The following is a 16728-nucleotide window of genomic DNA, read 5'->3' as shown; positions in this document are numbered from 1 at the left end:
CATGCCGCCCTGGTAATCGGGATGACAGCAACTAAGCTATTTCAAATATCTTCACATCTTTGATACTGTCACCGTTGACCGTGAAGGATTCGCTGTCAAAATTGTCATTTTTCAAACATCATTCCAACTGTCATAAAGGAAATATGACTTTGGAGTGACACAATGACGCGCGAAATTCCGTCAAAATTCGGCTATTTTTGTAAACTTTATAAGTAGTGTTTTTCGAAAGGAACTAGTATTTCAAAACAGTGATTTCAAAATCACGTTAAACCTATTATTTATCTATCCGTGTCACTTCTTTTGACGGCAGCGGCCGGCGTTATCGTGCATGAATGTCAATATTTACGAAATAAAAGCAGGAGTAGCTGCCTTTTATCTTTACGAGGCTTACTACGGGCTAATCTCGCAGATAATATTCTTAGCAAACACTAGGTTCCCGGTAAGGCCGTTAATGGAGGCGTGATGGAGGCGAATCCGTTTTACGATTTGATCTCAAAGAGCTTGGTGGAGTAGGCTCACCTAGAGAACAAGCAGACTCATAGGCAAAACATGATATGGTAGAGTAAAAAGATTATGAGACATGTTTAGGCTCCTTTTTTCTTTAACTTGACGATTTGTAAGTACTATTTGAATAGTCTATGCAAATAATGAAAATTTGACTTATGTAATTCAGTAATTAAGTCGTGTGCATAGGATCTCCACATAATCTACTATATAAAAATAAGTCGGGTTTTCCTCCCTGACGCTATAACTCCAGAACGCACGAACCGATTTCCACGGTTTTGCATTCGTTGGAAAGGTCTCGGGCTCCGTGAGGTTTATAGCAAAGAAAATTCAGGAAAAATGTCAACAGAAAAGCGGGAAGGGGGTAAAACGGGATCCACGCGTACGAAGTCGCGGGCGGCCGCTAGTTATGTATATTTCTAACTACTTTATACTTCATAATATGAATTTCCGCCTATCCTTTCCTTAATTTACACCACTGTCCTCTACCTAGATTGTCTGGAAAAGATCGCTTCATAGCAATAAGACCGCCAAAATGCCGTCTCTCTTGTGTATTTCTTTTTTCTAGTTTATTCTGTTTCTCTATCTAGCTATGACTCTACCAACTTCTGAAAAACTGATGCTACTGCTCATACCTACTCGTACGTCTAGGACTTAAGTCTTAATTTGTTTTCAAGTCTTTATGGTTTTACAAGGACTTAGATGTATGCGTAACAGCTATGCTAAAATAGAAATAAAGCTGTTAGTATTAAGTATTAAGTATAGTATTAAGATAACAAAAAGAAGTTAATGATAGTCAATGTTTGATGGGAGTCTTATAAACTTGGCGTTAATTATTATTATATACTTTTGAAGTAGTGTCTTTAATTTAATACTTTTCATATTATTATCATTAAACAAACTTCAACCATTCCCACCAACAATTTATTTCAATTTAAACTTTCCCACATCGAACTCCGAAACCAGTTCTTAATTTGGAGTTCTTTGAAAATCACAGATACACAAATAGCACTAATGTATCTATCTGACAAAGGAACCGTTCTCGGAACAGTTCCGGGAACGCGTCCCTTTGATACGCAATAACAAATACCACCTCTGTTAGATGCTTCCGCCCTAGTACTTTGCTTGTTCGAAAGTTTAAAACAATTCGAAATTCGAATGGAAGGCAGCCGCATTTTTGGAATTCGAATCGTTTTTACTGGCTGGAAAGAAATGAAAAAATTTTTGAAACGTTGATTCTTTTTTTTGTGTAAGGAGTTTTCACCGTGAGACGTGGACAGGTCGAATTCTCAATCTTATAGTTGAGGACGTTAGACCTATGTGCTGTGACCCTAAGTCAAATTACCGAGCCTAGTGAAGTTACGTAGAAACACCATTAAGCTTATGCAAATCGGTTATTGTTCGGAGCACCGATAGGGTAATGAGCGGTAACCGTCTACGTGATTGCCTCGAAGAATTGGGCGCCGACTCGTGGGATACTGAGGGTACATCAATCAAACTGATTTGATGAGCGGTGCGTCTGAGATATCTGATTGTTACTGGTCAGATGTCAGTTGTCTATGTATACCCACACACCATTTTTTTTATCCACAACGAGGAAGCTCTTGGCCTGTATCTCACCTGATGGTAATGATGATCAGGCCGAAGGTGGAAGCGAGCTTCACACGGAATCCTCAACCACAGAGGAACTCATCTGATTTGAGGTAAAAGTAAAGTCCCGGTCTTGCAGTACAAAATCTATGGAAGAGCTGTATTTTGACAGCTCATAAAGTTTGTTAATTGACAAGTACCCTATTAGTACTACTACTAGATTTAGTACCCAGTCCAGTACTATTAACACTGTCATTTGCATTTCTAGATTTCTAATTCCATTTGCCATCTAACGTCGAGCCGTTTTAAGTCGGCAATGAATGGCGCGATCCCGGCCGACCACAAACCCCGCGGTGATTTATTAATATTGGATACCAATCACATGTGCAATTTCAGAAAACTATTTCTAATTTTGACGCGCATTGTATACGCGAACAGAGTTCCACGTAAAATTAAATAATAATGAACTAATCGCGCCGCACAACGGCCGCCCTTCGAACAATGCCGTTAATTTGTGCCCTTTGTCCGCCCAAATAGAAAATTTCATGTTCAACCGCCAGTCGAAATGGCGAAATTTTCGTTTTATTACGCCGAGTTTAAATGTAAATCACCCAGCTTTGTATTGAGACAACGCGTTAAGCGTTAACTCAGCATTATTCTTGACGGGATTTTTAAATTCCAATTTCGAACTGACCGCATGTATTTTGAACAAAACATTTTTAAAATTTAAAAAGAGAATGTTATTTTTAAAATACTGTCAACTTTTCGGTTTGCCGCCGGTGAGAGTGACAAGCGATGAGCAAATAAAAAAAGAATATCATTGTTCTATTTTCAAATCGAGTCGTGGCTAGTAACTCGGAGTTACTGGGAATCGAGAAATTCGGCGTCGCCTTTGATACGTGCGTTTGCGCGTTACAACAACGTTGCTGGAACCGCGTGTTTGTTTATCTGGCTGTAAAACTGTTACGAATCGTAAACGGTCGTGTGTGGCCAGCCCTTACGACGAAATCTGAACAGATGGACGGAGATCAAAAGACTCTGTGGTGATAAAAAAGTTAATGTGAATTAAAAGTAACAACTCAGTACTAGAAACTGACGTTTAGACGCGACCGCTCGGTGTTTTTCATCTATTTTCTCCGCGGTTACACTCCGTATATTCCCCGTTAACTGAACGCGTGAGGGAAGGGAAATAACATTCCCATTTTCCAGGTATTTTCCGCACTCCATATTGGTAGGATTTGTTGGAGCCCCGCGCGCCGAAATCATTAGCCGTTGAATCCTCCACGGCTGTGTGAAGCCCTGGTACCGCTGAGGGAACTATTGCCGAATTTTCCGGGATTTTCTTCTTTATTTTTATCCCCCTATTCCTTTTATTCTCGAGAAAAACATGTCATACATATAGCATTCTCAAACTGAGCCTGCAAACATCCGAAATTACGTAACCAAGTTAAATTAACAGTTTCCTTAAGTAATCGATGGTAATAACTGAACAATTATAACTCTGGCTAATACTCCATTATCAGCCGTCTGCGACAGCCGGCGGCCGGATCGCGCTGCGTTATTAACCGGGATTACCGGATCCCTATCCGGATCCCCGGATACAGGGATTTGCTCGGGATCTGGGACCAGTGGAAATGATAAAGATATGTGCGGTACGGCTTACTGATAAAATGTTTTTTCTTTTGGGGTGTTTAAAATAGGAATATTGTCAAGGGAGTGAGAAATAATGAGTGTTCCGTGTACCAGGCTGGCATGGGCGCTAGGCGGTGGAGTCCCCCGGTATCGGCGTACAAGCGATCGCACTTAACTCGTCAGCGGTATCATATCGCTGCAGCGCTATCAGTCAGCGCTGCATTAGCGCGTCGCCGCGTCAATAAATTACGGAGGACACCTCACGCCGCTGCGACCCTGGTCACTCGGATTAATGCACAGAAAATATATTTACATTATAATCCTAATCTGTCTGTCCTTTTTATCCGCGCCTTCACTAATACGGTTTATCTGTGCTTTTTAGTTGGTTGTGGAACTTATACTAATATAAAAAGCTTGGCTATCTTAGAATTGAGATAAACTGGACAATTTGACAAATAAGGCAATTTTTATAGTTACAAACTTTACTAGAAATAAAGTTAATTCCACTTGAATTTATACAGCTGATATTTGAGTGTTTTAATACAATATGTATTTTCAATAATTTTCTGCCTGTCTTGTCTAGAGAAATGCTAGTCACCAATCAAACAACAAACCTAATTTGGTTTCATACATCTTTAAAATTGAATATGGCAAAGACGAATAATAATGCAATGCAAATGCAATCTAAAAAAATAATGCACAAAAAGTCCCTTTCTCGTATGATGTTAACCAGTTGCCAGCTACAGTCGCGGCAAAGTTACTGGCCGCCAAAACTGTTATTACAAAAAAAGTAAATGATATGCATCTGAGCAATTCACAAATTTTAATATCGGGTAGTTTTATACCAAGTATGGGCAAAATATGACTAGCTTATACCTTGGATTTAACCTACATTTAGTTTATTTTACTTAAAGGTACAGTATCAATTCAAGCTAAACACTGTAGGATCTTATGCAGTCGTAATAAGCCCTATTTTGCAACAAAAATGTAAAGTCTCATGAGCTGTTGACTGTTTTGTATGTCAAAGATAGAGTTGTCTCATCGCATTGAATGACCATTTTTGAATTCGTGACGAAATGCGAATGAGATCTGCGTCAAACTCTATCCTTCATTGACCCTTGAAAGTATTGAAGTTCTACTGAACCTCACTTGCTTTATATCATTTATTGAACAAACCTCTGATGATAACGTTAAAATCAAAGCTCTCGCCATCCAGACGAGAATCTTGCATCGAAATGTCAAAGTTGCGCGGTGGGTCACGTATAAATAGGCGTGCGTCAGTGGGGCTTATTATTGTGTAGCACTGCTTATTAAGACCGACTCCCACCCGGCGCGGCACGCAACAGGATTAAGCGAGGCATACATGGGATTAAGACATACATTTTTCTTATGGACAGACACGGACGACATTTCTCATAGACTAAGGTCAGAGATGACAGATGGTCGCTTATCTCGCCCGAAAGAATCCTGAGTTATTCTAGTTTCTATTTTATCAAAGTGGATAAGCTCGATGGAGTAGGTAGCATGAGAAATATAGTTTTGTACGTACATGTTATACTCAATATCTTCAACGGAATTAAACGGGCGTTTATTTTTTATCAGGCAATTAAAGCGTGCTCTATAATATAAGTAATGCAGCAACATGGACGTGGTAATTAATAAGGCCGGTTGCACCGATGGCGATGATTGCCATCGATCCACATTTGTCTGTATTACTTCAGGCTTGACTTGTAATCCGCATTTATCATCATTAGATCATTTAATTTTGATTGACTTAGCGCTAAGTCCGCTTGTATAACAGCACCGTTCGACTTCCTCAATCAGTTCAATCCACATAACCGCAGCAAAAAAACGTAGATTTCATCAGAAGAAAAAACATCACTATTTTAACGTTCGAAATTCAAAAAAATCCAGCCGCCATCATGTAAACCCGCGCGTATCCAGTAAGTGGAATCGTACGTACGATTCCAAGTAGGGCCGCGTCACAGCGGTCGCAACGGTCACGGCTGGTCGCACCGATCGCAAACGCAGCAGGATTAACGGATGCTTGGTTAATGGTTATGCTTGACGCTTGGCCGAGGAGCCGCGGGCGGAAGGAAACTATTTTTTCTACTGTCGTGAGTTTATGCAAATTTTTAAAAACTTTCTATTGACCTTAGGGTAAATAATAATACCTGTAAAAAAAGCGTTTTTGAAAGAGAGTTTCATAATGCAAGAATGTCAATCAGTCAATACTCATCACATAAGACAGTGGCATTGTTTAGTCCAAACTGCACCAATGAGCACGATCTCCGGCTTATTCATCTCTTCACTTCCACCTATCTTCCTAAGGTTATTCTTCCATCGAGAATTCGAGACCTTATTTTTCCACCTTACTCTTTAAAAAAATATTCACAATTTCCCCTCTTCGTCATCTTTCCACTTCCACTTATCTTCTTGAGGTCATCCTTCCAAAAGTCCTTAAAAAGGATAGTTCATAAACCTAAAAACTTAATCCCCCGTTAGCAAATCACAGGCGAGCTGTCGATCAGTAACCAGCCGTCGGTGGAGCCGGCCGGTCGTGCTGCGGAATGTAAATAGAATTAAACAGGGCAACAACCGCACTGGAGGGAAACTATTTTTTCTAACGATCCAGCGGGATCGGTATGATTCCTGACTGCAATTTGCTGGTTTTGAACTAAGAGCGTACGAAATTGCAAAGGCCACGATATCTGGTTATTGCTAGCATGTTTGTTGAAGCTGAACCGATTTGAATGAATTAAGTTAAGAAAATAAGCATTTACAGGGCAGATACCATCCTAGACAGCATCTCACTTAACATCAGGTGGTCACTATAGGTACCTGCCGTTGTTTTTGCATAAAAAAACATTGTATAATATTTATTACTCCTATGTTACTAAAGTCCAGTAATTATGCGATTTGTGTAAAAAAAATGGCAGTAAGGTTAACTCCTGAAAATGGATACGAATATTAAAAAGAAAAAAGTTTTTTTACATTCCTCAATCATATTTTTTTTAAATTTGTATTCATATTCATAGTTGTGGCAGTGAACATGTTAATGCAATCATTAATATTAAATGCTACTAAAGTATATTTTCGTATTTTATAAACAAACAAACTATCCTATTGCCTCCCACTTATACATTGTTACAACAGAATTATCTAAAAATACACCTTTGTGTTTGAAGTAGCTAGCTGTCAAATGTAATGCAGCACCTGTCAAACTGTCAAATTCTTCATGATAATGCAGATGACCTGGAGATGGCGAGATATGAATTATCTTAACAACGGTGGATTTTGTTTATCTTTCAGATTGTAGAGAACTAAGATTATTTTGGTTTTATCGGTTTTCTATTTTAATCTACTAAAAAGGTCATTTGACTCAATATACCTTATTTCGATTTAGAAAATGTTATTTGACTCTATATTCCAATTTATTTATTACGCTCACAATAATGTTATACGAGCAAGCTATCTTATGAGTCTTACTAGCTTTTGCCTGCGGCTTCACCCGCGTGAAATTTATTTTGTCACAGATCATCATAAATTATAGCCTATATGTTATTCTGGGTTATAAACAATAATACTGTAAAGTTTCATCAAAATCCGTTCAGTAGCTTTTGCGTGAAAGAGTAACAAACATCCAGACATCCAAACTTTCGCATTTATAATAATTAGTAGGATGACCCTTTCCCGCGGCGATCCAGTTTTGCGGGATTCAGTAATGCAGGTTCCCAAAAACTGTACGCATGTGCCCACAAGACAGTTTCCCGTTTTTTGCAGTACGGTTGTTTGCAAAATATTGTAAATATTACTAAAGCTTGCAATTATCTTATTAACTAAGCTATTAGTAACACAGGGTTTTTTCTACTAAGCAGATTCGAACCTTAGACCACCGGCCGACAGTTACCAGTGCAGCCACCAGACCATGCAGGCATTAATCTTTATCAATTAATTCTGATTCACGTACATTTGAATTACGCGATGAAAATAAAAATATATTAATTAAAAGCACACCCCACACATGTAACACTGAGCACCACGCTTCAGCTATCCTAATAAATATAATTCAGTTTTTATCAACGGCACCGTTATTATAATATGTCTGTAATACCCCACATTAATATGCGTTTTCACACCGCAAAACTATTACGTTTTTTTCTCGTCTCGAATTATGTTTTTACGCGAATTTCACAATCGAACACGATGCGCAAATGAAATATGTCGATTTTACATGTAATTTATATAAGAAAGTCTGCGTCGTTATGTGAAGCAATGAACCGGCGTAATCATAGGTTATATTATTTTGCATTTCAATGAATGTTGGAATGCGTTGGTGCGTTTTTTATCTGTGAAGCTAAAGCTGCCTGGTTTTTGTGGCTGTGGATTTTTAGGGAAAAAAAATACGTAAATATTAGCAAAGACATTATTTTTGAACTGCCTACTATTCCTGTAGCACGCACAAATTGTTTATTTTTAAATTAACAGAAAGACATTTATTTTAGGACTCAATGTTTTTATTTATAGTGATACTCATGAATTGTTTTACTAATTTCGATAATTCAAATCAAATCAAATCAAATCAAATCAATCATCATCATTTATTGATAGAAAGAAATTAAGTATGTAGAAGCAATTATTTGTATAATAAAAAAATTTATGCGATCTTCAAAGCTTTCAATACTGATTGAGTGTTATAAGTCTTTAAAAGCTCTTTTTATCGCATTACACGAAATCAGCTGTAAATGTACGAGCCGTGCGACTGCGACATAAATAACGGCTGAGGCGCTATCATACATCATCACCCGTATCATTACCATACGCACATGTATACTATGTCGCTGAGCGTTCCTCTCTTTGTTTCAGATCCCATGGGTGAGTACATCTGTTCCTGCGAGGCACACATAAATCAAGCCGGCTGTAAAAAGATCATGTTCACAAAAATTCCAATCTTCATAAAACACGAAAATAATTACGCTCGCACCGCCGTTTTTTTACACAAAATAAGTCAATCGCCAACACTAGGAGTCCAGGATTCGACTCGCGTCATAAACTTTGATTAGGTCATTAAAGCATGTTAATTTATTAGCGGCCGAACAACTCTCATTTGTAATAAACACACGAAAATAGCCCGTAAAATTTAAACGCTACCGTCCGTTATGCGACGAGAACTCGAGAGGTTTTTACGGCGTTCTAAGTTGCGAACGCGCGTGTAATCGAAAATCACTTTTCCATAATTAGCATCAAAGTGCAAAATCGACAAAGGAACGTCATGGGACATCGCTAACCCTAAACGATAGAACGTTTTCGAAATATTTAAAATAAATAAACTTTCCCACGCGATCGGTTTCAAAAATCGAAGCGATCGAATTCCATATTCGGATTACAAAAAATGTTTCCAAACTGTATTCGTTTGGCGCGAAATCCGCGTTGCATGCGAGTGAAATAAATTAAATTCAAACAATATCAATCGGACACGGGAACACACTCAGGCGATTCCGTTTTGCTATTTATCATAAAATACGTACGCGGTTTTGAAATTGATCGTTTCGTCTCTGTCTGATGGGTGTGGTGTGACAAGGAGAAGGGCGTGTGGTTTTTTCTTTGTTTCAAATTGTTATCGGCTTGTCCGTCTGGCGTTGATTTGTTCGTGCGGTATCGGCGATATTAATTACTGGAGAATGAGCTTTGTTTCTTGAGAGTTGATTTCGATCTGCATATTTCTCGTTATAGGTGTCGGGTCCACCGTCTGAATTTAATGGCCGCTTAACAGACACAGTTCTCAAATATTTATACCATGATTTAGGCCGTGGATTTAAACCTGTTATTTGTTTCCATAGTAAGTTCGGTAGCCCGCAAAAAATAATCTAGAAATCAAAATATTCATAAGACTGTTTCAGTGGACGTGTTGATGCAAGGTAAGTAAGTAATTATAATTTTCAATGTGCTATTAATTTTATAAATAAATAAACAGCTGCTTAATATTAACTTTTGCAGTCATCATCATAAAATTGAACTCTCTATCTTTACGAAGCTGAAAAAGGGTTGATTTTTGATTGATTTCATTTAGTACATCAAACGTCAAAAGTTTGTCAAACTCCAAAAGTTTGTCAAACTCCATACAAAAAACACGAGTTATGGATAAAACAAGTTACATTTGAAGTATAGTGAAACTCAACCTAAATATCTGAAACTTTTATACTCGTGATCCAAGATTTCCTCAATCGATTTCCCGCCAAAAACGCTCCCTGACCACTGCATTGTCTAGCCGATTGATAAATGGTCGCTATCACGATCTATTGCGACTTGTTAATTAAACGATCGATTGCCAGATACGGCGGCCATTTTGGCTGTATCTCGAGGTACGTTTTGCAGTTTCCGAAATTGTGTAGTATATCGTAATATCACAAATAGATGAGATGATTGGATAACGGCATCAAAATCTGTTATTAAATCAATAATGAAATATTTGCTTTCCAAAGAAAATATACATAAAACTAAAGGAATTTTTGCTAAAAGCAGCTACGCAAAAAGGAGTGTTGTACATTTTGAAGTTCTCCATTGCATACAAACAATATAGACATTTTTTTTCACCCTGTTCTATCAATCAATCTTCAGTGTAGGTAGGTACTTAGTTGATTAGCAGCTGCCAATCAATAACTTATACAGTCACATTCTATTTCTAGAAAGAAAAAATCCGTCTAGAAAAAAATTAAAACTTTATTCAGCTCAAAACTAAGGTGTAAAAACTAATAATAAAAGAATAGCATGAACAGCGTTAATTGCTCGAAATGGATTCCATCAAAGCAAATCATTTGCAATCATTGGCAACCACAAGCTATCATCTTCTATCTTCCATCGTTAATTGTGCAGTGTTGCCATCATCTACATCGCGCCGTTAATTGTTCGGTGTTGCCATCTCGCATGTCATCGCATTAGCAATTTGTCGCTGCAATTAGCTGTAATGTAAGCCTTTTTTTGATTCGTTCCGTCATTTACCCAGTGTTTAGTCGCCTTCAATGAAATTCTATTTTTGTCACACATTTTAGTCCTTTCTTATCCTATTTTATCTTTATTAATCTTCTTGATTTTATACCTAACTAGCTTTTTTCTACGCCATTGCTCCTTGCGGTCTGTGAAAGAAAACTTAATCGGTCGCATGTTCCCTTACATAAACCCAGAATAAAAACTTTCCTTTGTTTTTCTCTGGATTTTAAACTTTCTTTACCTCTCATCAAGATCAGTCCTTAGAAACTTACAAATTTCGTATATTAGTAGGATTATAGCCATTTTCCGCAGCAAACATTGAAAATGGGACGAAAAAAACTACAATAACGACATAAATGCTTTTTTCTGAAGGTAGTCGTTGACGTCATCAAGACCGTGATTAAGTGGAGACGACGTGTCTATTATTATAGTGTCTAATGACAGTTCAAAGCGAATGGCATGTCAGTCCTTGTTAAGAGTCAATCTGGATGACACAGATTTCTGTCAGAAATCAATGTTTCATCTTTTTTGCAAGTTATATTAATTATATTGATCGGCTATGACATTGAGAGGACATCTGGAATCAAAGTAAAACATTCAGTAGTAAAGAACTAGAATTAAAAGTTTTGGGTAGAGAAAACAAACACAATGTAAGTATTACGGTTGACATAAATTTTCTCAAAATTCATTGTAATTTACTTTGTCACCAAAAACATTTCGCTATTTCTTTCCCATAAATGAATACTGAAACAAGCACAAACAGTTACACTTCTTTTGTGACAAGCCTGACTGCGAGATTCGGATGATAAAGCAAATAAATTTCCCAAAATAAGCCACCGAAAGTAACAGAACAGCTCACAAGAAACAACTAAGTAATCAAAGCGTTGCAAGATTTATTAGCCTATGTATACAACGAAAAATACTTACAAGTTCCAATCTACAAGATTTATTCTGAAGGCTAGAGCACGCCACACAAAGCGGCCAAATCTGAAACATAAACGTCACGTCTCCTTAACGAGAAAAGCTACCTCACCGATGAAAATAACAAAACCACTTAACAACTCAATACAGCAGATTCAAATTTCGAATCAGCTCCAAAATGGCGCATGCAAAACAACTCACAGTAAATCATAACAACAACTCCCAACAAAACATAACCTAAAAAGCGAAATCTCTCGCCAAATGTCACTTTGACACGTCCAGGAACGAGCCAATCGCGGCAGATTCAAATTTCGAACACACCATCCAAGATGGCGACCTTCGCAAGCCGTATATCAATCGTGATTTACGCGCCACGGTCGAGGTCGACGACCGCCCGAATTTCGTTCAGAAATGCACTCGGCGAGTAATTTATTTGTGACCATCTATTATTTTGTAGACTCACGAGGTCCTAAACACAGCTGACATTAATATATCATTTTACGCTACGGCGGCCTTACTTTATAGCGGTCTCGCTCGGATGTACGGGCGGCGGGAGCGCCAGAAAGGGAGAGCGCTGCTAGTTTGCGTTTTCACTTTTTATAGTAGCAATATATTTGATCAGCTGATCGTCGTGACGTTTAGTGGTGTGCGGTGTTAGTGTATTTCATAATTTATATTATTGTGGTTGTTTTTTATTGGTGTGCTAGGTCGTGGTTTATTTATAATGTGGAATTATCTAATGTCCACGATTATAAATTCGGCCATGGCGGATTGCGCACGCATGAAACTACAGCGGAAAGCATTCATAACCAATTTGAATATTTAAAATAACTATGAAATATTAATATTCGGGATTGATAATATTTCGCGGTTCATTAAGTTTTGTGGGATCCGGTAAAAACGTTTATTTACATAATAGTATTAAATATTAATACAATCGGAATGATCTTTACGAGCGGTTATGATGTCGCATGAAATGTGTTTTATTTATGGTATAACGATGAAATAATGTATTTTTAGAATTCTAATAAGTTTGTTGCCCAACACAATTTAAGAGTTTATTGAGACAATGTTTGCGAAAATTGGTCATTTCCGAGCTTTTCAGAGGATTTTAAGCTCTGACAGTCGGAAAATTTATTTGACATAATCTCATTACACAGATACCATACAAAAATAATATAGTTAATGTGGTAATTTCGTAGTAGAGTAGGTACTTAGGCAAGTCTTAAGAGCGATTTTATACGTCCTAACATAACCCTGCCACTTGGACAGTAATGAACTTTTAGTTTACCAACTTGTAAGACAATAATGAGTGTACAATCACCAGCACATTGTACATCTTCATTGCAAAACCGCACCTATTGCCTCTTAATAGGATGCAACTTTAACCTGACATTGTACATTATACGTAGGGCGCGTACACACGGTTACGCAACGTAAAGGTGCGTACACACGTCGCGCGCACGTGGCCTGTAAATATTTTTGGAGGCAATCGATTTCCGAAATCCATTCTGTACCCTCGCGCGCCTGTCGCTGCCTATGGGTTTGTGTGGACATGCCTTTAGTCGTTTGTGGACTTATATTCTTTTGTTTTTTACTCGACGAATGGCAACACACAAGTCGTGTAAAGCCAACAAAAGAAAAAAAAATCTTTTGTTTTTTACATTCATGTTGTTTTTTGTTCGTAATTTTGTATTCTTTTTTTAATTTATTTGAAGTAAAAGTACTTTTCGTTGTTTAAAAGAGTGTTTTCTAGTTTTCTAGCAATGTAATCAGTTGAATTGTGTTTCCAAATTATTGTATTACTTGTGACTCTACATTTTGTGTGGTTTACAAAAGAGTACCTATAGGTACTTAGTTATTTCAATATGTAACTCATACCTAATCGAAGTTAAAAGGTAAATGACTGAAAGATAACATTTCAGCTTGTTGTGTTTCGTCTCATAGTCAGTCTTATGTTGTGTACAATAAAAATAACTTTCCATCTGAAGGAAACATAATGTATCTGCAGCAGGAAATGACAAGCGCTATTTACTTTTATTGCAATAGAATATCAAGGCTTCAAAGGCATGATTGATTACCTTTACTATACGTCATCAACTTTTAAACACAAAAGTGGTGATTAGTATAATAATAACATGTCTTCAGTGATGGTCAATAGAAACGAGGAAAATGTATTCAACATACAATAAATTGTATTGAATAATAATGATGACTTAAAAGTCATCATCGTTTCAGCCAAAGGACGTCCACTGCTGAACATAGGCCTTCCCCAATGATTTCCAGACCACATTGGTTGGATGGTAGCGGCCTGCATCCAGCGTCTTCCTGTTACCTTTACGAAATCATCTATCCAACTTGTGGACAACTTAAGTGCATTTTAATCATAATAACAGGCTTCCAAACTAATCATTAGCATCACAAATCTAGGCAGAAGCAAAAGCAGAAACTTGTCGAAGGACCAATCTATCAGTCAAACCTGCGGTTTGACCCGGGCAAAAACGGTCCCGGGCCTGCCTCGTCGCATCCACGCAAAGCGAGCGCGTATCGCACGCCTTGCCATCATTAATCTACGTGACAGCTCAAAATTTAGTTACAGGGGCCGCCCCCGCCCGCCGCCACTTTTTGGGGTACCTATTTAGGGTTTAGTTTTGATAGTAGTTCGGATGTTTTTAATTTTGGAATGGAAGAATATGCTTTGAATTTTGAATGTGGAAGCGATTTTCTTTTTTGTTTTTGAACGCATTGAAAAAGACATTTATATCCCACATTGTACGCAGCCAGTGACAACCAGTTACTAAATCTCACAATCAAAAATATAATAGTGACTTTTATTTAAATTGAATCTTATTTTTATAATTTTGGCTGTTACTAGGCTCTTACTTCCACATAAAATGTACTAGAATAGTTTCTCTTACAAAATACAGTGTCCCATGAATTATTAAATTAATAAATCCAGTAACACCAAGGCTCTTTCACTCCAAAAGTGCAGTTAAACTAACTCTAACTATAACTTCCTTCCTCCCAACAACAGCTCTCTATCTACCCCCATGTTTCCAAACTACCAGGCTCGCAGCTCAGTGAGGAGCTAATAAGGAGTCTGGAACTGGCAGCGCCGCGGGTGCCATCGCGCCATTTTGTGTCAAATTGTCAATGCTGCTTATTAGAAATTAATTTCATCAGACATAGGTACAGCCAATTTAATCATGAGACGGTAACTTACTATTTGACAGATTAACTACTAAGGCCCGATTCGACCAAACTTTTATGCGAGAATAACTCCTGGTATTTCGGGTACATTGACAGTTTCAGTATGGGAAATATGTCAAAACTGACCATTTATTCTGAGATTAATAATTACTCTTGTTTGGTTGAATCCACCCTAATTCTAGTAAGTATGTGGTAAAAGAGTTATAACAAAAAAATAAAACCTGCAAAAACTATTAAAAAAAGTTAAGTTGGACAATAAAATTGCCTGAAAAAGTGGAACTGTAATTGGGTGATATCTTAAAAACCTACCTACTATGAAAGTCACGGATAGTTTTAATTCTATAAGTATTTCTTACCATTAATATTACATGTTAGTCGAAAAGTTTGACTTCAGAATTTCTTGAAATAAACCTGAAAAAGCTTTTACGTGGTTTTAGACTCTTTTCATGCGCAAAAACAAACAGGAATTACTTAAATAAACAAAATAAATGTATCAATAGATACAGTTTCTTTATAGCCCTCATGCCTCACGAAATCGACATTCACACCGATCAAATAGTTTACACTTTGCTTTGCCAGTCCGTTCGCGTTTCAGTTCCGTTTCACACGAAACAGTTTCGTTCCGTCACCGATCTAGGTTGTTCCGAAGAATGTGTTGGCTCATTCCACTCCTTGCACACCATAAAAGCCAAAACACACGTCAAATATAATATCCAAGGAACAGTCAATATCTCAGCGTGTCAGCGCCGAGCGTGCATTGTCAAATCAATTTGGCTTTTAGAACGCATAACTTTATTCCAACATATATGCAAAACACGATACCTTCCGCCGCAGTCGGGTAATAAAAAAAAGGTAAAAATACACACCGATACAGAATTGTGCCAGTCACGAGGGTCCGCCGCGCGTCATTTTCATAAATTTCACAACCCTACCTTTCCTCGATCGAAAACCGACCGAATGGCGAGCAATTAAGTTTGGTTTTTTATTGACGGGTGGAAGTTGTTGGGGTCGTTTTGGAGCTGGTGAGATGCCCGAATAAATGCGGGATGTATAGAGAAATGTGATTATTCATGGAGACTTTTAGAAAAGAATTACAAGGCGATATGACACGCCGGGTCGACGCCCGCTCGTTACCGAATGTGCTGGATCATAGTCCTGCGGACCTGGGGATGAATAAACTACAACGTAGAGGTGACAATGGAAAAAACCGTACCTATTTGAATCCAAAGACTGAAAGTAGGAAAAGAATAAATGCAGGTTAAAGTACTAACTTGTTTTAAAAAACATGACGTCCGAATTTCCTACAAACTTACTTTAATTAAGTTTACCATAATAAATGTAACTTTTTACACGAATCTTCATTATCTCTATAAAATAAATATTAAAAACAGCTCACAATATTTATTCAAAAATGAAAAGTTGTAATGATGCAATCAAAACATTGAATTAATAAATAATTATAACTAAAATCACTCAAATAAACCAGGAATACATAATTAATAGCAAAAATTAAAGCTGTTTAACTTCCCAATTAGTGTTACATGCGATGAATTTAAATTTCAAAATCGGTATTTTACAATATTTCAATCAACCATAAATATAATAAGGCGAAAGTTGACCTTAAAATTTTCTAGAACCCATCACGCGAGTGACAATTTATTGTTGATACCTTCGCGTGCAATTATGACCGATTTGAGTATCACTCACGGAACGTGATCCATGGACCACACAGCTCGCAATTACGGGTTACATCACTTCAATTTTGCTAAATTGATTCATGATTTCACGGATCGTGCCCGTTTTGAGTTTTAAAGATAGTGTTTGCCCGCGGCTTTGCCTGCGTGATTTTCAGTCTAATAGACAGTCTTATGGTAAAAACTTTAC

General features: G+C 37.5%; 1 protein-coding gene across 5 annotated transcripts in view; it reads left to right on the top strand.

The window, feature by feature from the left end:
- LOC135080508 (homeobox protein homothorax) overlaps positions 1-16728 on the top strand; it is a 341592-nt gene that overhangs the window by 169561 nt on the left and 155303 nt on the right. For 4 of the 5 annotated variants that reach the window (XM_063975148.1, XM_063975146.1, XM_063975147.1 and 1 more), the window contains exon 8: positions 8593-8601. The exons of the other annotated variant lie outside the window; for it this stretch is intronic. In XM_063975148.1, coding sequence (XP_063831218.1) covers positions 8593-8601 — 9 coding nt within the window. The remainder of the gene's footprint in view (positions 1-8592; positions 8602-16728) is intronic. 5 annotated transcript variants of the gene reach the window in all.

This window comes from Ostrinia nubilalis, chromosome 18, assembly GCF_963855985.1.
Source record: "Ostrinia nubilalis chromosome 18, ilOstNubi1.1, whole genome shotgun sequence".
NCBI classification, from domain to species: Eukaryota; Metazoa; Arthropoda; class Insecta; order Lepidoptera; family Crambidae; genus Ostrinia; species Ostrinia nubilalis.
Note: the sequence above shows the minus strand (reverse complement) of the source record. Positions and strands in the feature narration are given on the sequence as shown.